Source organism: Podarcis erhardii, assembly GCF_964252035.2.
Source record: "Podarcis erhardii genome assembly, chromosome: 3".
Classification (NCBI taxonomy): Eukaryota; Metazoa; Chordata; class Lepidosauria; order Squamata; family Lacertidae; genus Podarcis; species Podarcis erhardii.
The window spans coordinates 33172352-33197522 of record NC_138507.1 but is presented as its reverse complement, the minus strand read 5'-3'; the positions used below and the strand labels follow the sequence as shown (position 1 = coordinate 33197522).

Below are 25171 nucleotides of genomic sequence, written 5' to 3'. Positions count from 1 at the left end.
TTCTGTTTTAAACTCTGCTGGGGGTTTTTTCCGCTAGAGAGTAAGTCTCTTTTGAATTTCAGGCAGTCAGCAGTTTATTCTTTTGTAGTTTCCCACACACGTGGGACTTCAGGATTAACTAATATTCCCCGGTTATTTCCCAACGCTTGTCAATGTCCTCTCCTACAGAAATAAGTTCCTGACTCCTACCCAGGCACCTGTCCTGCAAGTCTTGTCTTCTGTCTGCACAAATCTTCCCCTCCTCATTGATACTTCCATGGTTAATTGGGACTTAATGAAATGAAGGTCATAGTTAAGAAGGCATAGACCTTTTAAATGGCTAGAGCTTCAGATATTGAAGCAAGAACCTTGTTTCACCATGCTGCAGCAACTTTTTGAATTCTTTGGATAGCCTTATTAGTCAAATCTGAAATCTTTACTTGTCATAGGCCCATCTTCGTTTTCTTTCTGAATTTCCCAAGTTTTAGTTTCTCTCTCCCCCACCCCTTCCCAATTGGCTTCTGTCTAAGGCAGGGTTTCCCAAACTTCAGTCTCCAGCTGTTTTTGGACTACAACTCCCATCATCCCTAGGTAGCAGGACCAGTGGTCAGGGATGATGGGGATTGTAGTCCAAAAACAGCTGAAGACCCAAGTTTGGGAAACTCTGATATAAGGCAAGCTGTGATCCTCCAGATGTCCCTGGACTACAACTTCCCGCATTGACTGCTGTCTGGGGCTTATGGGACATAATCTGAAGGACATCAAGTTCTGAACCTCTGGTCTAAGGCCATGGTTGAAAATGGGTTTTTTTCTGAAGGGACGTTTAAGGAAAGGAATGATAGTGGGGTGTTAATGGCCAACCCCCACTTCTCAAAGTAGCCTGCCAACAAGACAAATGGTCATAGGCAAGCATCCCCTCTAGATTGGTAACTCTGGAGCAGATTTGCCACAGGTGCTGCCAGTCACCAAGCCTTAGGTACACAGAAGCTGCCTTGCAGAGGTAGACCATTGGTCCATCTAGCTCACTGTTGTCTACATTGGCTGGCAACATCTTTCCAAAGTTTCAGATAGGGGTCTCTAACAGGAGATACCAGGGATTGAACCTGGGGCATTCTGCATGCAAAGCAGTTGGTTTTAGATAGGAATAATAATAATAATAATAATAATAATAATAAGAAGAAGAAGAAGAAGAAGAAGAAGAAGAAGAAGAAGAAGTAGTTCACAAATATATGTTTTGGCTGTGTAAACTTTATTTTTGGAGGAGGTATGATCTATCACATGTTTCCTGACAAATATCTACTCTTTAATCCTAACACTGTGGGAACACCTTGTGGTTATTATTGGTGGTTTGAAAAGCACTCTGCACATATTCTGAGAAATTTTTCTTTTTTATAACTTGCCCACTCCTGGACTCATCCCTAGTACCTCAGGTTACATACGCTTCAGGTTACATATGCTTCAGGTTACAGACTCCGCTAACCCAGAAATAGTGCTTCAGGTTAAGAACTTTGCTTCAGGATAAGAACAGAAATCGGGCTCCGGTGGTGCGGCGGCAGCAGGAGGCCCCATTAGCTAAAGTGGTGCTTCAGGTTAAGAACAGTTTCAGGTTAAGAACAGACCTCCGGAACGAATTCAGTACTTGAAACAAAACTCTTTGGGGCAGTGCCCCAGAGTGGGAGCCCTAGCACAAATTATCTTTTATTTATTTACACACTTTTCTGTTTCAGGAACTGCTCACAAGTGGATTTCCCGAATTTGTTAAAATAGTAGAAGTCGGGCCTAGAGATGGATTGCAGAATGAAAAGGTAAGTGGACAATGTGAGTTGAAGTGCTGAGTTACACATGAAAGCCAGGAAGTTTAAAGCATGAAATGGATCTTCTGAAATACGTATGACTGAAGTGCTTCAGTGTGTGCATGAACTTTGGTTTCAAATGCACACAAACACATGTGTAGTTAATTGATTATGGAGGGCTTTAATATCTTTCTACAGCATTTCTACAGCAGGCGGGGGGAAGCTGTAGTCAGGAGCAATTGGCAGGCAGCAGGGGCCACCACAGACCTGGCTTCCCAGCACATTCATTGTTACCATGTACCTGGATGTTGCGAGGGCAGCGTGGGAACAAAGTTGGGGGCAGGGGCACTGCTGGTGTGCTCACATTGCCCTGACCTCCCCACCTCCCTGTCATACTCATATCCCTGTAGGTGTGCCAATTTGCTTTTGCCTGAAAAAAAATAGCACCCGTCTGCAGTATCTGCCATTTTTATTTTAGAGTGTTAAAAATACCTGTTATTGTTGTTCAAAACGCTTTTGCCACATGCTACATTTTGTACCAATACCGGTCTCCCCCTTACTTTCCCACAGGTTATAGTCCCTACAGATGTCAAAATTGAATTCATCAACCGACTTTCCAAAACAGGCTTGCCTGTCATAGAAGTGACGAGCTTTGTTTCTTCGAAATGGGTACCTCAGGTAGGTAAATTGAAAAATGCATCGTACAGAAGGATCCAGCATTTTTATGCTATGTAGGTTTCCCATAGCAGGAATGTCTTTCTGAACCATCACCCCCCTATACCTTATGCCTTATACCTGCTAGTCACCTCCCACCTGACTTTGCCCTGCCTTGTCCACACTTGGCACTCAGGACAGAGGAACGTAGCAGCTGCTTTATGCCAAGTCAGAAGAAGAAGAAGAAGAAGAAGAAGAAGAAGAAGAAGAAGAAGGGGAGTTTGAATTTGATATCCCACTTTATCACTACCCGAAGGAGTCTCAAAGTGGCTAACATTCTCCTTTCCCTTCCTCCCCCACAACAAACACTCTGTGAGGTGAGTGGGGCAGAGAGACTTCAGAGAAGTGTGACTAGCCCAAGGTCTCCCAGCAGCTGCATGTGGAGGAGCGGAGACACGAACCCGGTTCACCAGATTACGAGTCCACTGCTCTTAACCGCTACACCACACTGGCTCAATTGGTCCATCATTACGTGCAGTGTAAATTAATAACACGGACTCTTCTTCGGTAAAAGAATGAAAGCTTTACTGAGTTAAAATGAACTTGTTTGCAAATAACAGCATGGTGAACAGAAGATTAAACTAGCTTCAGAGCATACACGGAGTTATTGAGTCACACATTACGCATCAACAGTCTCCACTGAGCACAAGCTTCACAGAGCACAGGATCCACCACTCACAGACACACAGACTGAGTCTGCCTGCAAGAAGATACAGTCAAACCTCATTCTGCATCTGCTTCCACTTGCGTCCACTTCAGCGAACATCCACAGCAAACCCAGAAGTACCAGAACGGGTTACTTCCAGGTTTGCTGCTTGCGCATGCACAGTAGTGCTAAATCGCGCTTCGATGTGCATCATTTTCGGCTTGTGGGCAGGCCTCCGGAATGGATCCCGTCCGCAAAACGAGGTTTGACTGTACTTATACAGAGAATGAGTCATCCTCAAGATGAGTCACAGTGATTCAGCATGCTAAATGATTCTGCAGCTTTTCAGCATTTCACAACATTTCTAGACTCCTTTACTGCTTCCGCTCTCAAATACCTTTGTCACATGACACATCAAGCTCAGTCTTGTTTACGCTGACCAGCAGTGGTCCTTTAGCATTCTACATGGGAGTGTCTCCCAGCTCTACCTGCAGTTGATGGGCATTAAACTCAGGGTCTTCTGCTGGCAAGACACCACTGTTGTCATTCCATATTTCTACGTGGAGCCTCTAGTGCTCAGTTGATGTCAAATCTGACATTTTACTATTGTAGCAACAAGGGAGCAGAGCCTGGTTTAAATCAGCTGGCCCAATGAGTTGGAATAAGAATTAAACGTTCATTCAGTGGAGGTGCAAAAGCAATCAGCCACTGTGGATATCAAATCCATCTGTCTTCAGTAAGCTTATAATAGCAAGTAATTGACCAAAGTGATCCTCAATATACCAAAAGCCTTCATTTATTTCGGACAATTTCCTGGACTGAATGGGACTTGGCAGCCCTTTCCGTATCAATAATGTTAATTGGGTGAAACAGAAATATTCCTGGTGTTGCACTTTGCTGGGAAGAGCCTAGTATTAGTAGTGTGTGTCATGCCCCAGAGAGATTCTGTGTTAGTTTCCTGTCCTCACTCCTCATGAGATTAATCTATAGAGTAAATGTTGATTTTTATCATAAAGTTACCAAGCAATGAATGGCCTTTGAGATAGGTAGGCCTGTGTCTGTTAACTATATTAGGATCCCAGAATGGGTTTGAATTTAGGTAGTTTGTTGGTGAAGATTGTGGCCTGAATTTGGTGTCTTAGTTACTTAATTGGCGCAGTTTGACAGCTGCGTCAGTCAATGCAGAGCTAAAATGCAAGCTGCACCTGTACTCCAACTCTTTCCTCACTGTGCCAAATTTGAAGAAAAAGAGACTTTAAAATTTTGTATGTAAAGCTACCAGGGCAATTTGCCTTTCAGATGGAAATGCCTACATCTGTCTTTCTAATAATGAAGGCTTTGCAGACCACCAGTTTTTCACTACACTGATGGAGCTTGAACTTTTATTACTGCAAAGGTGTCTCTGGTGTGTTGCTCCCATGAGGGATATTCTACCTACCCAAATATTCCTAAAATGGGGAAAATATATGGGAGTTCCATGAGTTCCATTTCCTGGCATACAGTTAGGTCAGTTGCTCTACTCTTAAAACTTTAATACAGAACTTGGTTTGGACCAAACAATGCCACAGTCCAAATGGGGATGACTAGCAGGCCTAAATAGTCCTGCAGAATAGAAGTTATCTACCGCTGCTTTAATAAAAAGCCCGAATAATCTTCAAAACCCAGACACAACATGAAAGTGGGCAGGTGGGGGTGGCGGTAAAGCAAGTGGTTACTTTGTCCCATCTAAAAGATACTTCTAAGTATCTTCTAAGATACTTCTTCCTGACCTCAGATGCAGGAAGCTATAGCTGACAAGGCCAAGGAAGTCCTACTGAAAGCAGAGAATATGACAGATCCTGCCCCTTGAGCTCTTCTCCAGCCCCAGACTTCGCAGCAACTAAGCAGACCTCTGAAAGCATATTAGTGATTTTAGCTGATGCCCTGGTAATCTATTTTAAATTAAAAGAACTCATCTCAGTGCCCTCCTGCCTGAGATGAAAGCCACCTTAAAAGAGACAGCTGCTGCTGCTGCTGCTGCAGACTGCACTCTAGAGCTCAATCTAACTTTTCAGAATGGAGGCCAAGAACGGCAAATATCAGGTGAAAGTTGGACCTGGAGAGTTTAAGTTGATCCAAAACATTTTGGGTTTTTTTTTTTTGCATTTTAGGGGGTTGAGGGAGGGAGAACAGGATCTGGAATCATTCTTGTTCACCTGGTTATTTAAACCTATGCCGCCAGAAGATGGATAGAGTGCCGCTTGTAGAAAAAGCCCCACCCCGTTAAGCCAAACCAGTGTCTACAGGGCTCTGTTGCGAAATTATAACATGATTGCACAAAGGAGGACATTCTCAGCAACTGGTTTCCTTTCATGAGGTTCCCATCCAAGTAGTTCAAGATTTATTGCCTAATACCCTGAACTGCAAACAATGGATGAAACCAATCACTGGGAAGCCTAACGGGAGGAACAGCTGGTGAAGAGCAGATCAGGCCGCTCTGGGCAGCGCAGGAGGGGCCATGCAGCGTTGTCAGACGTTTGCAATGAGGGATCATGGGGCTGGCAAGCCCCTTGACCCCTCCAGCTATAAAGCATGATGACTCAGAACAGTTCAGGAGAAAATCTGGTCTTAGCTTGAAATCTTGGTTGTATGCAGTGCTTAAAACAGTTTTCAGCAGGCATAGGCAGACTTGGCCCTCCAGATGTTTTGGGACTACAATTCCTATCACCCCTGACCACTGGTCCTGTTTGCTAGGGATCATGGGAGTTGTAGTCCCAAAACATCTGGAGGGCTGAGTTTGCCAATGCCTGGTTTTCAGGAAGAGTTAATCAACCCCCGCAGCACACATGCAGTGGTCCCAGTCAACATCACCACCCCTTCACTATTTGAAAGGGGGCGCGGGCGCAGGATTGCATGCTCTCCAACATGTACAGGTCAAAAACCGGGATGCACGTTTTCCAGGCCATGCTCCTGGGTGAGTGACCCATGCAAGACCACGGCCAAAGCACTTTTTCGGGGCAAGATTGTGGTGCCCAAAATGACCACCATGCTCTTGCGTGACAAAACGGGGTGTTTTCCCGGGACAGTTGAGGGGTATGGCATTGTATTCATGCATCTCTGTCATAATGTATAGTTTGGCCCACACAAAGGAGGGAAATCTGCCAAACCTGGTGAACTGTCTTGCTATCTTATGTTCCCCATATTTTCCTAGAAGCTCACACTAAAAACTCTGTCTAGCTCACTACGCTAGAATAAATTACTCCAGCTCATGTTGTACTCCATCTTTCCCCAACCTGGTGCCCTCCAGCTGTTTTTTGACTACAGGTCCCACTTTTCCAGATCATTGGCTACACTGGCAGGGGCTGTTGGGTGTTGGAGTCCACAAACATCTGGAGGGCACCAAGTCAGGGAAAGCTGAATCAGAACAGAGGACAAGGTTGTTCCTTCAAGGAATATCTACAATCTAAAGCAACCATATACCTCCCTTTTCACCCCCCCCCCGATTTTTTATTTTTTGGAAATGTGTTTTTCATTTCTTCCTTTTCCTGTGAGCCCTTTTGGGTAGCAAATTTGGCCTGGGCTTTTTTGGATGTTGGGAGAGGGGATTTTATTCCCATTTCAAGCCTGAGTGTTTTGTTTGAATGGCTTAGTTGATATTTAGATTACATTCTGTTTATATGCCATGACCATGTTAACTTGGAGATGGAGTTCAAAATTCTTAGCGCACTTTATTTTCTCTGGTCCTGAGAATAGATTGACTAGTTATGTTTCCATCTCCTTTCTGTCTGTCTGCCTTGCATTTTAAAGCCCTTTTACCATTTCCCTGCTAATGTTTTGTTTGGCAGAGACCTTCTGACTAGAAAAAGCCAGAAGAAGTAGAAAAAAAATTTCTGCAGTAGCAAAGGTGCCATCTAAAACAGGATCCCACACCTATAATCGAAATCGCCAAGAATGATAAAGGGCTGCCATTGAAAGGCTTATTGCTTAAGTATCCTGTTGCACTTTGAAAGTTAATTGCTTAAATGTTAAAAGTACATGTTAAAGTAAGACTCTGCTTACAAGGAAAATATTGAGGGGACAAATACATTATATAAACCTTATTTGCAATGATTAAGTTTCATGGAGCTTGAATTGCACCTTCACTTTAGCCTGTTAATTGTATTTTCAGTTAATGCTGTAAAAAGTGCAGGATTTTGTCACATTGGTGTACCATTACGTTAACTATTTGGTTTCAAAGGTTTTCCTTAGCCTAGGAAGTGTGGGCAACATTCTTTGTTTAATTAAGGGATTAAAGGTTTGGGAAGAAGAAGGCAGGGTTCATTTCTGTGATTATTTACTTACCCCACTTCAGTCTTGGAATGCAAGTAGATACCCTGCCAGGTAGCAATAATATAATACCAATCCTATAACGCATTGTTGTTGTTTAGTCGTTTAGTCGTGTCCGATTCTTCGTGACCCCATGGACCAGAGCACGCCAGGCACGCCTGTCTTCCACTGCCTCCCGCAGCTTGGTCAGACTCATGTTTGTCGCTTCAAGAACACTGTCCAACCATCTCGTCCTCTGTCGTCCCCTTCTCCTTGTGCCCTCCATCTTTCCCAACATCAGGGTCTTTTCCAGGGAGTCTTCTCTTCTCATGAGGTGGCCAAAGTATTGGAGCCTCAGCTTCATGATCTGTCCTTCCAGTGAGCACCCAGGGCTGATTTCCTTAAGAATGGATGTGTTTGATCTTCTTGCAGTCCATGGGACTCTCAAGAGTCTCCTCCAGCACCATAATTCAAAAGCATTAATTCTTCGGCGATCAGCCTTCTTTATGGTCCAGCTCTCACTTCCATACATTACTACTGGGAAAACCATGGCTTTAACTATACGGATCTTTGTTGGCAAGGTGATGTCTCTGCTTTTTAAAATGTTGTCTAGGTTTGCCATCGCCTTTCTCCCAAGGAGCAGGCGTCTTTTAATTTCATGACTGCTGTCACCATCTGCAGTGATCATGGAGCCCAAGAAAGTAAAATCTCTCACTGCCTCCAATTCTTCCCCTTCTATTTGCCAGGAGGTGATGGGACCAGTGGCCATGATCTTCGTTTTTTTGATGTTGAGCTTCAGACCATATAAAGCATTAGAAATATTTAAAACAACAGGAACAGTGCAATCCTATACACTGCTCCTCAGAAGTAAGCTCTGTTGAATCCGATACAACTAAGGCTGTGTATATATGATGCCTTCAAAACACACTTTAAGCACATTCCTCTCCACCCCCTCAAATAATTCTGGGCATTGTGGTTTGTTAAGGGTTGCTGGGACTTGTAACTCTGTGAGGGATAAACTACAATGCCCATAATTCTTGGAGGGTCGGAATAAGCTTTATAGTGTGTTTGCAGCCCTGCTTTCAAATAAGTGCACATAGGATTGTAGCCTGGAAATATTAGGTTACAAGGGTTCTATAGGCTGGGGGGGGGGGGGGAACAAACCAGGAATGAGAAATCACCTAGTGCCACAGGGATAAAATGTAAAGGTTTTTATGCAATGTAAAAGCAGTTATTGAGTTGAATCCAGGACACCCCCCCCCCAATGATTGAAAATCTACCCATGGGATGCTCCACTGAAGGAGGGGGGCAGGTGTATGAGTGTGTATTTAAAAATCGGGGTTTTCTACAGAAATGGTAAATCCAGATTAAATAGGACATAATATGGGGTGGCATTTTGATGAGGATAATGCCATGAGCCTTTTAAAATGCCACATTTATTCACCTCCCTACAAGGACGAAACTGCAAAGGCATCAGCTTCTCTGAGCACACAATACGCTGCTGTGTAGAAGTGCCCAAATAGTAGTAGTAGTAGTAGTAGTAGTAGTATAAAAATAGCATGCATAATCTTTCCTCGCCCATGGCTTTGAAATACAAAAAAAAAGACTAGATGATGCCATTAAATAAGCTATTTTATTCCTTAAAAAAAAATTCTTAAAAAATTAAAAAATGCTATTGTTTTCATGCTAAACATAGGTACCCAGAGATCCAAACAATTCAGTCCTTTGCATAAAGCAGCCTTTCTCAACCTGTGGGTCCCCAGATGTTGTTGAACTACAACTCCCATCACCCCTAGCTAGCAAGGCCAGAGCTCAGGGATGATGGGAGTTGTAGTCCAACAACACCTGCGGACCCACAGGTTGAGAACCGCTGGCATAAAGGGAAGGGGCAACATTGGACATGAAAGTTCAGTCCATTTTGGTGCAAAGATCACTTCTATGTGACTTCTTGTGAAATGAACAAAGTTTTACTTTATTGATATTTAATTGCATCCAGTCCTGTGTTGCTACGTCATTTTTTAAAAAAACCCAGTTCAGTTACCTTGTCAGTAACCAATGAATAAGTATCTGATACTGTCATATGACTTTAAGAAACTAAAGCTACATTTTGTCTTTTAAGATGGCTGATCACACAGAAGTCATGAGAGGAATAGAATGCTATCCTGGAGTCCGTTATCCAGTCCTTACCCCTAATCTTCAAGGCTTCCATTCTGCTGTACGTACACTGCATGGCTTTATCTTTCAGTGAAGCTCCAGGGTCTTAAACATATTTAGCTATTTTTATCAGAAGTCAAGATTGCATGATCTAACCCTATCCGTGGCATAAATTAGGCTACAAGAGGTCTGGAGGGTGCCAGCATTAGAGCAGGCCTTCTCTGTGGTGGCTCCCTGCTTGTGGAATGCTCTCCCCAGGGAGGCTTGCCTGGTGCCTTCACTTAGGTGCCAGGCAAAAACTTTTCTCTGTAACAGGCCTTCAACCTGATAGAACATTCTGTGCTCTTTAAAGAGTGTTTGTGGGAGTGGGGCTTATTGGTTTGCTTTTCTTCTTGGTTTATTATGTATTTTGTGTTCTCAGTTTGCATTTTTATGTTGTGGACTGCCCTGTGATCTTCAAATGAAGGGCAGTATACAAATTGAAGAAACAAACAAAGAGAAATAAATAAGCACAATCAGAAATCTATGCTAAATTTCACATGAACAACTTCAACTCAGTACATAACAACAACTTTTGCTGAATAACAAGTGGGGTCTGCAACAAAACATGGCTGTGTTGAGTGCTGCTGTTCAGGATTCCAGCAACTCAGTTGCACACATCCCTTTCCATTTCTTTGCTACCAGCAATGCATGGTCTCTGAACATATTCAGTCCTCACTGGGCTGTTTTTGGAGTCCCTTTCCTAAAAACAGATTTGTAGCTCTTCAGGGTTTCTTCAATCCTATTTGTGGATGTTGTGCCTTTGGCTATATCTGTGTGATCCTGAAACAAAAGGTGAGGAAGAAATTAGTTTCAGTTTGCATTCAAATACTAATCTTTCTAATTCACTCTTCTTACAACAACATGTGAGCTGAAACACAGCTGCTTGTCAAAGTTTGCACTTCCCTGAATTTTGAGGTGCAGTTCTGCAACTGAAAAAATGTTTAAGAATGCATAAAATAAAGGGGACGTGTGCATATATTAGTAAAAAACAATAATGCATAAATGCATTCTATTAGAGCAGGCATAGGCAAACTCGGCTCTCCAGATGTTTTGGGACTACAACTCCCATCATCCCTAGCTAACAGCACCAGTGGTCAGGGATGATGGGAATTGTAGTCTCAAAACATCTGGAGGGCCGAGTTTGCCTATGCCTCTATTAGAGGGAATGGCTTATAAAATTACATATATTGGGCAAAATTGCATACAAAAATGTGTAAATCAGGAGAAATGCACAATAAAATGCTGACAATTTCTAATGAGGACAACATGGAAACTGATGTGTAAATGTGGAACTTATTTGGAGACTGGACAAATGAGAAACTGAGAGAAATTGAAATTGACAGAATTTCCCACCCCTGGCGTGGGAAGACTTGAATTGGTAATAGAGGGAATGAGGTCAACTACACTTTCTAAGTTGACATTATGGTTTCTGGTGTCTTCTTAAAAATGAAATGCCCCAAAACAATCTGTTACACCTCATCTCTGCTTTCCACCTGCATTTGACAGCATTCCGTGATTTAGGCACAGGTAGGAGTGTTTACAGAAAACAGGACCATCTTATTTCTAGAAGTCTTCTTTAGTAGGGTTGCCATACATCCAGAATTTTCCAGACCTGGCTGGTATTCTGGATATATGGCAGCCCCTGCCAGTAGTGTACATTTTGGTAATTTTCATTAGTAAAACTACAAAAGCTCAACAACTTTTGTGTCCAGATTTTCACTTTTTGAAATATGGCAACCCCAGCTTTAGAGGAGAAGAGAGGTTTAATTCACATAAACAGTTAAGGCTTTTCTGTGAGCCCCGTAGTGACTGTGCAAAGTGCATGGCCTTCTGCCTCAAAACCTTCACTTGTTTCCATGTGGGAAACTCATCATCTAGAGGACTCCCATTTATTTCAATGACACAGGTTTGCTCGAAAGGACATTGAGATAATTTTAGGGCCGGTGCCTCACTTGTGCTTTCGTAACTCATTTTAAACATGTGGAGAAAGAGGCTTTCTGTAAAGCGAAATCAGTGTTGCTTCCCGGAGTGATCATTAGGATAATAGCGTCATGAACCAACAGAGGCAATGAGTTTAGTTTATTACAGCTGCAGTGCAAATGCACGTATCCAGGAGAGTAAATCCCATGCAACACAGTGGGACTTGCTTTGAAGTAAACAAACAAGCATGGCGTGACACCAGTTGAAGTCATTTTCCATTTGAATCAATGGGAATGATTTCTTCTGGACTAAACTTTGTTACCTAATGCCTCAGATGGTAGGCTTACTGCTAAACATAGCATGCAAAAAGAAAGAAAGATGTAAAGTTATTTACTGGGGAAGGGGGAATAAACAAAACCCAACCACATTTGTTCTGTTTTTTGGTCCTGTTTGATTTTTAGATTGCTGCTGGTGCAACAGAAGTGTCCGTCTTTGGTGCAGCTTCCGAGTCTTTCAGCAAAATGAATATTAACTGCAGCATTAACGAAAGCATGGAAAGATTTGAAGACGTCGTGAAGTCTGCCAGGAAGATGGACATTCCAGTGCGAGGGTAAGATAAAAAACGGAAAAGGCCGTGTTTGACCAAGCTAGCAAATTTGTGAAAGCTGCCTATAAGTTCATGATGTTGAGAAGTTTTTTTTAGAAACAGAAACGGACTGTGGCACATATGATGGAGGGAACAGAGGAAGGACTCGCTTGCTGTGTTCAATTCAGGAGTGGCCAGCGGGGTGAGGGTGGCAGGTGGCTAGGCCACAGCTGGACTGGCACACAGCTGGTAGAGCCAGATGGGCTCTGCTGGTATGTCTGAACAGCCCGGATCTCGCCATCTGTAATCACACCATCCACATCAGAGACAGATTTAGGTCCGGTTCACTTGAGCTAAAGGTCTAGTAAGTGCTGGGCTTGGAGAAGGAGCGTTGAGGGCTCTGACTGGGTCCTAGAGTCCTCAACGCTCCTTCCCAAAGCCTAGTTGGCACTTGCCCAGCTTTGGGAAAGAGGCAGGAGGGCTCTCTCTCTCTCTCTCTCTCTCTGTGTGTGTGTGTGTCAAATTTTGGCCTTGGAGTCTTATAACAAAGATCGGGGCCCATCCAGAAAAGCCCCTGTAGTGCTGCTGCTGTGGGGTGTGTGTTCTTCCGTGGTGCAGCCCCACCACACTGCTGTTCCGGGGTTTAATTCCATAGCCTCAAAAAGCGTGTGTTTAGGATTGTAGCTCCAATTATTTCACTTTGCCACCCAACCTCTCTATGCAACAAATTCAAATTGCAAGAAAGGAGACTCCAACTAAATATCAGGAAGAGTTTTCTGGCAGTCAGAGCTGTCCGACAGTGGAACTGACTCCCTCAGGAGGTCATGGACCTTGGATGCTTTAGCTGAGATTCCTGCATTGCAGGGGGTTGGACTAGATGACCCTCGGGGTCCCCTCCAACTCTACAATTCTATGATTCTATGAAATGCCCAAGCTTTGTGTTGCCCCAACAGTATTTTTTGGAAATTTGTTTCAGATGTGGAAGAGGAAGGGGGGTGAGGGCTATTGTCACCCCCTCTTTATTGTGTCAGTAATCTGTTGCCAATAGGTGGAATAAGTGAAGGGGAAAGGAATGAGGGCAGTGGCTTTCGTCCTTTTAATTTGTGTTCCACAGCAACATGAAAAGGAAAAAGCTTTGCCGCTGCTGTCATAAGAAATGCCCGGTGGCGTTCCCATTTGCCACGTAACGGCCCATTGGGAGCGATGCAAAAAGAAAAAGAAAAAAAAGAGCTACTTTCAGAAATAATTTTAAAGGTTTCAGTTTTGGTTTTCTGTTTTCACTGGCAACCTGATGTGTATGTAGAAAGCGTAAATCAACGGCAGTGGGTGAAATTAATGGAAAATGTACTTGAAAACTTCGCTGAGAACTTAAGCTTCACTCTGTTGTTGTGTTGCTACAGCTGGAGCAGCATTTACTAAATCATCACAGAAAGCGCTCTATGTTGCCCGCTGTCGCACTAAAATATTTAAGTATTTACTGGAAGAATTCAAGGGCTCATTTTAAAAAGAAAGGAAGGAAGCTGGTATGTTCCCTTAGTACTTTTACTGATTAGTTTTCTAATTAAGTAATTATCAAATACCTTTACTACTACCTTAATTCTATTAATTCCACGAATAAATTTCTATGTATACAGACTCCATGATTTTACAGGGACACATCCAATGAAGTTGATTAGAAGTAGATTCAAGAAGTAGAGTAGACACTCCCCCAAGGCCCTGGTGAGGGAATCGTGACATCGGCGTCCTGTCCTGGTGGTTTTGCCTACCTCATATCAGTCGTCACAACTGGTTGGGCATTGTGGCAATCCTTGTCTTGGATGGAGGGTAGGTTGTAGTCTCTGCCTGCCCCTCCAAGTGCTGGGGTATTGCGTTAAAGGGGTGTGGGGTGTGTGTGTTGCCATGTCCTCATGCCCAGCTGGGGACCAGGGCCAATGACATCCCCCCAGACGGTGGTCCCTGCAAGGGTCACCCTATTTGATGTAAGTCTTAGGAACTTCCGGAAGGCAGGCTGGTAGTGTTTTGATTGCCCCATGCCCAAGCCAAACCTCTTTCATCTGTATCCAAGAAAGTTGTGGCCTGTTTCGATCCAAACCAGTCTCCGTGGTATTTTAATTCTCTGTGGCGTTGGGGACTGGGGAGCACAATACCTGGACCTGCAATGCATATTTAATGGACAGTATTCACTGCAGCAGGGACGCAGTTGGCGCTGTGGGTTAAACCACAGAGCTTAGGACATGCCGATCAGAAGGTCGGCGGTTTGAATCCCTGCGACGGGGTGAGCTCCTGTTGCTCAGTCCCAGCTCCTGCCAACCTAGCAGTTCGAAAGCACATCAAAGTGCAAGTAGATAAATAGGTACCGCTCCGGCAGGAAGGTAAACGGCATTTCCGTGCACTGCTCTGGTTCGCCAGAAGCTGCTTAGTCCTGCTGGCTACATGACCTGGAAGCTGTACGCCAGCAACCTCGGCCAATAAATTGAGATGAGCGCGACAACCCCAGAGTCGGCCACGACTGGACCTAATGGTCAGGGGTCCCTTTACCCTTTACCTTTATTCACTGCAGCAAGAAATGGTGGTGACCAATAGCTTAGATAGCTTAGAAACAGGAACGAGGAAACTGTGGTCCTCAAGATGTTGTTGAGACTACAGTCACATCCAGTTAAAGCACTCTTATATCACTTTAACGGTCATGGCTTTCCCCAAAGAATCTTGGGGAACTGTAGTTCGGTGAGGGGTCTCCAAACAACAAACTCCAAACTACAATTCCCAGGATTCTTTGGGGGGCGCCATGACTGTTAAAGTGGCATGATAGTGCTATAAATTTCTGGTGTAGATGTCTGAGGTACAACTTCCATTATCCTTGGCCATAGATTCTGCCGGCTGCGGCTGATGGCAATTGGAATCATCTGGAGGAACAGCATCTGGTTTCTTCCCTTAAAATGTGTTTTAGGAAAATCATAGAAAATAGATCTATCAACAGCTATTGTTTGCCATTGTTATATGGAGCCTCTACATTCAAAGTCATTATACCTCCATGGTTATACCCATTGCCCAGGAGCAGCAGCAGCAGGAGGAGGAGATGGCTGTTGCCTTCATGCCCTGCTTCTGATAGCTCAGTTGGTTAGAGTGTGATGCTAATAACACCAAGGTTGCAGGTTCGATCCCTGCATGGGACAACTTCATATTCCTGCATTGCAGAGGGTTGGGCTAAATGACCTACAGGATCCCTTCCAACTTGACAATTATATGAATGTTCTATGAATGAACTTCATAAAAAGACACTAATTGGCTATTGTGAGCTGTGATTCAGAGGGGCTGTTCTCTACGTTATTAACATTTGGGAACATTCCATCAGATTCTTCTAATAGCATCTATTAGATGACAATAGATGCTGTTAGAAGAATCTGATGAGTGTAGCTGCTCCTATTAAATTGCATTTAAGTCTCTCAGTTTGAGATATTGCTGTTCAGAGGTATAATTCAGAATGTGCACAAAAACCCAAGTATACTTTTGGATTCATTAAATACCAACCAGGGTCATTCCCTGTAGAAGACTGCATGTTATTGGAGTCAGTCGCTTATGAGTATTATTATTATTATTAGGAAATGTGCATGTAATAAATAGAGAAAAGGTTAAGTAAATATATTGCAGTTAGGCAGGGGCCGGGACGGTGCAGGTGGATAAAATGTTATAGTTTGGTAAATTCAATTGCCTGCTTAGCCAGGAAACTCCCTGGGTGGTCTTGGCAAGTAACTGCATCTCTCTGTCTAATCTGTTTCACTCGCAGCATGATGAAGGGGAAATGGCTTAAGAATTGTAAAGCACAATTTCTGGTTTTTGTAAATACGTTTACTGATTGCTAGGATGCTTTCCATAGCTCCTTGATGGTTCCCACCCCACTCCTTCGGGTTCATGAGATTCACTTCCTGTCTGTTTAGAGTAGAGCACAGAAAAGATGTTTGAGGACAGATGCCAAAGAGCTGGTTATTCCCTACTGAAGCCAACCTGCTTTAGAACAAAGGCTGAAAGAGTTTTTCTAGATAAGATGCCCATAATATGAAAATGGAGCATATTGCAGAGCTCAGGTTATCCCGGCCAGATAAAGGATGATACTTCTGGGGTGCCTATGATGACTTTCTGGTCTCTGATCCAACCGTCCAGTAGAAAGCCTGCCAGAAATCATCATCATCATCATCATCATCATCATCATCATCATCTGAGGACTGCATTCCAGCAGTGGCTGAAGCCAGAGGCAAAAAAATGTGTGAAGCAACAAATGTAAACTTTACTTTTGTGCAGTAGGCTAGTTTCAACACACCCCCACAGCATCTCTGAATCCTCCACCCAAGCAAACAACAAACTCTAACAGAGCGCAGCCAGGCAAAAACACTTGAGGAGGGGTGTCAATGGCCAGGGATGATGGGACTTTTAGTCCAGCAAAATCTGGACTCCTGCATGTCCCCCTTCCCTGTTTGAGATGACTGGGCCAAGATTCAGTTTTAAGAGTCTTTTATACTTACATTGACTTTGAAACGCTGCTTTGTAATGCAAGTTCCGATGTCTTTTAAAACCAGCTGGTTCTTGTTGTTAAAAACAGATACATAACTGTAGCTGAAGATTTAAGAAATCTGCTTGATATTTTTAATTGCTATTTATCTATCTTGGAATAAACAAGGAAGCCCCCATGCTCACTGGAACATGAGATTTTCTTGTTGAGTTATTAAGAGTGCAATCCTCTAGGATTTGGATTTGGAAGATCTTGAGGCTTCCCAGCTCAGCTTGGGGAAGCCCCTTAATCCCAGCATAGCTGGAGATAGCTCTGCCAATGAAACTTAAGCCAGTGAAACCTATACCAGCAGCATAAGTCCTCGAAAGCGATGTGGCATGGAGAGGCAAGAAGAGATACATAACTATTCCAAACTCTCTTTAACTTGACCATGTGACCCAGGTCCAAGACCATGTGACTCAGGCCCACAACTAGCAGCCCTGCTTGTCACTTGGGATCTAGTTTTAATTTCTATGGTACTTTATTCTATCTCTGCCATTCTTCATTTTCTTTTGTCTTCCCCACATTTCTTCTTTCTGACAAGACAAAACAAAGCAAAGCAAAGCAAAGCAAAGCAAAGCAAAGCAAAGCAAAGCAAAGCAAAGCAAAGCAAAGCAAAGCAAAGCAAAGCAAAGCAAAGCAAAGCAAAGCAAAGCAAAGCAAAGCAAAACAAAACAAAACAAAACCCTAAACTAAAAAGAAAACTGTGTTGCCATTAGTGTAACCCACCTTAGGTCAAGATTCACACTCACACCATACATTTGACATTCAAAATACATTTAAGGCACATGGCTTCTCCCAAAGAATCATGGAGAATGAAGCTGTCTTATGGTGCTGGGAATTGTAGCTCTGACAGGGGTACACTACAGTTCCCAGGATTCTTTTCAGGGGTGAGCAATGACTTTTAAATGTCCTTTAAATGGATGGTGTGGATGTTACCAAGAAGTGATCCACTTGTGGTTCACACAAATGATTTTACTTCATTTACTTACAGTAAAATTCAACCCCCCCCCCTATTTCTAGAACTCACTGTGGCATGAAATGGAATGGAATCCAATGAAAATATGTAACATCAAGTCTGCCTAAGGGAAACCAAAGTTATTTGCATCTCTTTAGCAACTATGAGATATTTTTAGGTCAAATAAATGGTTACTCATAATGGCTACAATCCAGCAAACATTCACTGATGCTTGAAGGCCAATGAAATCCAAAGGATTTAAGAGCTTCTTTAAATATTTTGTTGCAGTTAGTAATATCTCACTTTTGGTGCAGCTGATTGAAGAGGTAGAGCAAAAAAGCAGTAGGCAGACTTATTTTTAAAAAAATTCTTAAGCACTCATTCATTTAGATAGATTTCAGGATTGTGCACAATAATAATAATGTTAACATAACAATAAAAGCAAAATGTAACCCATCGTAAGACATTAGAAACAAAAAAAGCAGCATCTTATTGTCGGTTGTGATATTAGGATGCTGGACTAGATAGACAATTGGCCCAATACAGCAAGCTTTCCTTGTGTTTTTATGTTCTTATTATTTCAGTATTAATAATGGTAATTATTAATGTTATTCATATAGTGCAATCTATGTGCTGAGTACTTTGCAAAGAACAGATTTGAAACGGACTCTTGGCAATCCAGAGTCCTTGATTTTGACTTTGATTAGGAGAGTTTGCCTGAGTATTCTAGCCCTTTACAAGTCACATTTCTCTCTTCCCAATTCTCAGCATTTTTAGCAACCATTTGGCTGCTTTTTAAAATATGGCTTCCTCCATGGATACGTCAACTGCTATATTTAAGAATTTGCTTTGGGGATAGATCCCTTGTTCTTCTGACATAAACTTCCAATGCAATTGAATCACCCTGCAATGAACAGTGTAAATTACATGCAAACATACAATGTAATAATAAACAGGAAGCAGGCAGCATCTGTGTCTATAGCAAGAGTCTCAGAGGGCTTTTTGCATTCAGCTGTGCTAGCAGCTCTCTCTCTCTCTCTCTCTGGTTTTGTAACCATCTCGGACAGATTCCTACAAGAGGCTGGCTCCTGTGCAGAGCTGAGTTTCTGCTTGGATTGATTGCACTTTTGCCGAATGCTGATGGTGATAAATTGCACAGCTACCCTCAGCTGCAAGCATCCTCCCTACAAGTTCTCCTTCCAAGTCCCACATCACAATAAAAGCATCATTTTCTGTCCCAGTTGTTTCCGAATGAAGAAGACTAGCAACAGCTTCATTTCCCTTCCCTTCAGGGCATCTGAGATCATCCCTTTAAAATGATGAAGACCTTTTCATTTGCCAATTAATGCACAAATTTAGCCGATGTGCACTTTGATACTGGAGGAGGGAGGAAAGGGCTTGCTTGTATTATCAAAGGGAGTTTTATCTAGTTTCATCTCATCCTTTTTACGGAAGGCAAAATGGACACAATTAATACAGATGCTAGCAAGATGTTGTCCAAGATTGTTTGTAAGTTAGCTCTTCATTATGCCCTTCATTTCTACTGTAGTCAAAAAAAGAATACTGTTGGTGCATTATAACACATGTCAGGACTTTCTGTAAGATCCCAAAATAAGTTTTCAATGTGGGGGTGATTTTCCACGTGGGGGAAGGCTGTTCTGATTGTTGCCTTCCATTCTTATAAACTTGGGATCCTTTCCAACTCTACAATTCTGTGATTCTAAAGTGATAAAATATTTTGGCTTCGCCTTTCAGACTCAAGATATAACTGTTTAATGGCTAGAAAAGAATGGGGGAAGTGGGGAGGCGAATAACTAATACGTCTTAAGAGTCCTACATTATAATGACACCACGCTTACAAATTCCTTCCTCATCATTCATATGAGGAATATAGTGCCTTCGCTGTATTGCTTTTGGCGCCTGTGAAAAACATTTTAATTTTGCAAGGATAAGTCTTTTTCAAAATGGCTGAATTCTTTTTATATTTTTTCATGTAACTTGTTTTCAATGTTTGTTTTTAAGTAGTATTTTTGTTAAACGAAAAGAAAGGCCCAAACTGGGTGCTTTTCCCGCTGCTTCCCCATCTGCCTTTAAAAGTTGGTTTGGTGAGTTGCGGAACCTTCCAGAACAACTTGGGGGTGGTGATGCTGGGGTCTGCAAGGGAATGGGAGAATCAGTGTGTGGGGTGGGGAATTCCCGCCTTCAGCAGCGGCCTCTATGAGGTCACATTCACGTCATACATTTAAAAAGCTCTTTATGCCACTTAAAAGCCATAGCTGTTCATAAGAACTATAGTTTGTTTAGGGTACTGTCTTTGCAGGCCTACAATACCCAGCACTCCTAAAAAGAAACTAAAATTCCCAGGATTCTCCATGATCATTAGAGTGATACAAGAGTGCTTTAAATGGCAGGGCAAGTCTGGATCTAATCCCTATTCTACATTTTTATAAAAACACAAAGCCCCCAACAATGTTAATAGTTACAGATCTGATCAGTACCCAGCTAATTTAAGTGAGGAAAAGTCAGCAGCAAATATAGGAGGTGTTAAGTTGTGGGTGAACATATCAGAAGACACAGCGATTCTTCAAACAGCTCTTGTTTATTCACAGGCCAGAACAGAACTGAACTGAAGGGTTCAGCCAGCCTGCTTATACAGAGCTCCACTAGAACGCAACAGTAAACATTTTCTGTAACTATCCAATCACTGAACGTCACTTTCAATCCCTTATTTGCATACGTGGACCTGAGTGAAAACTATCTACAGTATCCCCCTGCTGGCCCAGGGTGAGAACTTCAGTACATAACAGGAGGGACATATGTTTAAGAGGCTCACAATTGCAGTAAGGGGCGCAGTCGTGAAGAGACACTTATTAGCCCATTTTGGGCGATTAATTTACTTGCATGCAGTGAAACCTACCCTTGCTGACACATCACCTTTGGCCAGTTTACAGCCTTCTGTAAATTTGCAGGTGACGGTCTGAAGCAGGGAATCTCCTCTAGTCATGGAGACTATCAATGTGGTTTTGAACCCTGCAATGGAGAAGTCTATGGAGAAAATGGAAAGTGAAACTTGGGGTGGAGTTACTAAGAATTAATATGTGCCTCTGTTTCCATGGGAGATAGCTGGGAATGCTCACTGCTGGAGTGTGGCCCCCAGCAGCTTCTCAGTAGGACAATGTGGCCCTTGGTATGAAAAAAGTATTAATTTCTAAAGTTTACTGCTTGTAACTTGGTCAAAATTATCATGTGCTTGATTGTGCCCAATATTCTTGTGCTAGAATGCTCAGTTAAAACTTGTTTCCTATTGCGTGTTCAGACCTTTAAACCTTTCCCTTAAATAAATTCAGACAAGACTCAAATTTTGGTTTGGTTTTTGGCAGAATTTAGGCCACAACTTTATCGATTACAGCACGTGAGTGGTTGCATAGGCTCTGGTTCGACTAGCTACCTGCACCGTTGCAGGTAGCGCTGACCCAGGGCACCAGCATAGGTCAGCCTAGAGTGAACACCTGAGGTAAGTGAAAAGCCGGGGAACAGACTGTTCACTCCCCAGATGCTCTCCTGGACTCAGGCACAGGCACAACCCCCTTTCACGGATTGACCAAACCATTGAGTCCCTGGATTCCTTTAACAGAATACCCTTCATATAGGGATGATGAGAGCGTTCTCCCATCCCTATGACCTGAACCAGGCCTATCCGCAACCTTACAAGTTGTGACGATTTGCTATGTGGCAGGTGAAACCCAAATGGCAACAGCCAATCAGCCAAGTGGGGGAAATTCCTGCCGTGCCCCTGTTCCAACGACAGACGACACACAACGGCATAGCAAGGTCAAGCGCAAAGTCCTAAAAGTAGGGAGAGGTGGGCGGGTGCTCTGATGCACGCACTGAAAGAGGAAACTCTGGGTCACGTGCATAGGTATATATAGGTCCTGTGATCCGCTTAGCCTGTGTCCCGTGGGCCTGATTAAATCCAGCATCAAGGGACCTACCAATTGGGTGTTGTGGCTATCCAGTCATCCCCACCCACAACACAGGGTTTGGTTGCAGGTCTCACCGCAACACGTGCCCTCTTTAAGGGAGGACCCGAGTACTTCCTGTCTTAATTGTTGATCCTAGTATTTGAAGAATGCTTCTGGTGGGGCACCGATGTGTGCATATTACCAATGCGTCTGTATTCTTTTTTCGTTTAGGTATGTGTCTTGTGCGTTGGGGTGCCCTTACGAAGGAAATATTGAGCCAGCAAAAGTTGCGGAAGTAAGTCACTTAATAACAAAAACAAACAGCCCAGAAATCTTTACTTCCCTGGGGATCTGTTTTCTTGTGAAGGGAAAGCACTGGTGACTTGAGGGCTTTTTATTTGCACAGGTTTTTCTTATTCTCATTTTTGTATGATTTTATTGGATTATATAGAGAACAGACAGACAAAATAAAAATCCAACATAAAATATCCCCATATCAAAACAGGAGAACTCGGAGCATTAGCAGAAATAATGCCCACTGAGCATGGAATAGGAATCTCCACAGTTCTAATCTGTAAAATAATAATAATAATAATAATAATAATAATAATAATTATTATTATTATTATTATTATTATTATTATTATTATTATTATTATTATTATTTATACCCCGCCCTTCCCGGCCAGAGCCAGGCTCAGGGCGGCTAACACAAGTAAAATTACAGTATAAACATAATAGGGGGGAAAAACCAATTTAAAATACAGGTAAAAATGCAATTTAAAATGCAGCCTCATTTTAAAAGTAGCTCATAGATCAAAACCATAAGGGTAGGGAAACATAAGGGTCAGACTAAGTCTAAACCAAAGGCCAGGTGGAAATAGCATCAGTTTCTCACATCACAGTGAAAAGCAGACCTCTCACCACTTTTACACCCCAGCTGCACATTCAGTTCTCTGCATCTCCTCCCTCATTGCAGTTCTTAATTGTCTCTCTCCTGCTCCTGCCCATGCATACAGACTGTGTCATAGCTAGTGGCCACCAGCATTTTGTGGTCATTAGAACTATAGAATAACCACCACCTTTGGCTAACCAACTGATCGAGGAAGCAGTCAGGTTACACAATAGATTTTAAATTCTTCACTTGATAGCATTACTCATACCTGCAGCATGTGCTATGAAACACTTCTGCACAACCCAAGACTTCAGATCAAAGTTGAAAATTTCTAAGAAACTGTTGGCCTATTTTGGGTGTGTGTACATGTTGTTGGCTCATCACTTGATAACTGTAGCATCAAGTGATGGCTTACATGTATAAAAACACCATTGGAACTTGGAGTTATCTCATGACAGAGTTTTCATCCTACCTGGCACCCACCTTAATGAAATACTTCTCAGTACCTCTCACAGCGCTGTCAAATGATGTACAGGTACCTCAATATTTAAATCAGCCCTTTAATAGTAGAGGTAAGATAGGTCAAATGTGGGTAAGCAGGAAATAAATAAATAAATAAATAAATAAATAAATAAATAATAAAATAAAAATAAAAATAAAAAAAAATAAAAATAAAAAAATAAGAAGAAGAAGAAGAAGAAGAAGAAGCAGCAGCTCCTAGCCACGTTGCAAAAATCCAGGAATAATGTTTTCTTTTTCTCTGTTATTGCCATTACAGTGCTAGAGTTTGTTTCCACTTACAGTAGTTTCCCCCCTCAAAAATCTTCCATTTTATCCTGCCTCTTAGCCCTGAGTATCTGTTTACATGGAGTTTATCACGGTACTTCTCCCAGAGCAGATACAACTTTCATTTATTAAGAATAGCAATTTTCTGATTCAGTTGGTTTTCCCGTCAAGCTGCGTGTGACATATGTTTAGATATATTGATGGTGACAGGTTTAGCTGTGCTGTTCCCATATTTCCTATTGCAAAACCATATTGGAGTCTGTTCTCCGAAAGACCTTGATATGATGCTCAGGCCAAGTTCCCGCACCCCCCACCCCCTTGTCAATAAAGCCCCTTTCAGCATTTCAGCAGGAATGCAACTCCTCATTTTGATTCCACAAATATCCTCTGTTTTTCTATCTAAGGCCTTCTTCTACAGAAGATTTGTCAGATTTTGTTCTCATTATCATCATTATGAGCACCTTAATTTTGAAAAGTGGCATACAAGTTGCATAACATAACAATAATAAATAGTATAATAATAAATAATACTATTAGTAGGCCTTGGAAAGTTATGAACAATCTCCCCCTTCCCGAGATTCAGCAGAAATTGTATACAGTATGCCTGATTTTTCCTGGGTAAGTCATGGAATAGTTATGCTGAACTAAAAGAAATAGCCATGGGATTCACATCCTCTTTGCAGACTTTTAAATCTTGCTTGTGTCATTTATCTTCTGGCCTTTAGATTAAGCATATAATCATGCGGGACACCAGGGACTAGCAGCTTTGCACCCTGTCAACTTTTATCACACTCGTCCCACCAGCAAAAGCCATTATTATTGTTGGTATTTTACCAATTTAGCACTTGTCATCCATCTGTAGCCGCTTCTTGTATCTCGTCTGCACTTGGGGACCATGGTGCAGTCGGCAATAAAGTGCAATAGGAAAAAGTGTAGGACATCCATTGAATCAAAAGTATGTGGCAAAAGCGTTATACATTGCAAATTCCAAGTGACATTATATGGCCTGTTAAGAAATATATAGGTGTTTTCAGTGTCTAGGAAGAAAGGGGTAGGTTCAGGGAATTCATGGTTCCACAGCCTGCTCTTGAATGCTTAATAGTTAATAGCTGGCTCCGCCTTGTAAAATTTCTAAAAAGCTGAATGGTATATTATGTCTTGGAGGACACTATATTTTTAGTGGGCTTTTCTCCTGCACTTGTATGCTGGACCCAGGTAGGATAAGGATGCAGGCCTGAATGCAGTAAATGCAGAGAGAAAACCCCAGTCCTGCTGCTTTGAGCTAAACAGCCAGAGTGAAAATTGGATCGCTTCCAGGAACACTTGGTTAACGCTTCCAGGAACACTTGGTTAAAACCAGCTTTTAACACTGGTTAAAAGCTTCTGATAGGTGACTGCACTCTTGCTTTCAAGTGCTAGACAATGCTCATGCCACCTGGGCCTAGGATGCCAGCACAGAGAAATACCTTTCAGGTGCGTCCAAAGCACCCTTCATTCTACATTTGCCTCTCTGAATTTTTTCTGTAAATATATATTACTTTTCAGATTCCCAAACACACGTAGGCAAAAAGGGGGGGGGGAGATAGTGCATGTAATCCACATGCAACAGAAATTCTCTTTGACTTTCATGGACGTATTAAGCAGGCAAATAAATGCCAGGTGTTCGTTTCACTGTGAATTTGTTTAATTCATTGAAAACACCTGGCACTCTTAAGTTAATGTTCAACAAAAGAACTTAATTCTGAAAGGCTTGAAAATCAGAAAAAGAATACAGCCCTGTGCAGAGAGGCATAGCCTGAAAAATCCCAGAGCAGAAGATGTTCTAGAACAGCCTTCCCTAACCTGGTGCCCTCCAGACATTGCTGAACTACAACTCCCATCAGCCCTAGCCAGAATGGGTAATAGTCAG

At 42.5% G+C, this 25171-nt stretch overlaps 1 protein-coding gene across 1 annotated transcript in view; it reads left to right on the top strand.

Moving 5' to 3' along the window:
- The window catches only part of HMGCLL1 (3-hydroxy-3-methylglutaryl-CoA lyase like 1), a 55916-nt gene that overhangs the window by 7403 nt on the left and 23342 nt on the right, over positions 1-25171 (top strand). Inside the window, exons 2-6 of the mRNA XM_081857288.1 lie at positions 1707-1784; positions 2343-2450; positions 9536-9631; positions 11994-12142; positions 21813-21876. Of these exons, the coding sequence (XP_081713414.1) occupies positions 1707-1784; positions 2343-2450; positions 9536-9631; positions 11994-12142; positions 21813-21876 (495 nt within the window). The remainder of the gene's footprint in view (positions 1-1706; positions 1785-2342; positions 2451-9535; positions 9632-11993; positions 12143-21812; positions 21877-25171) is intronic.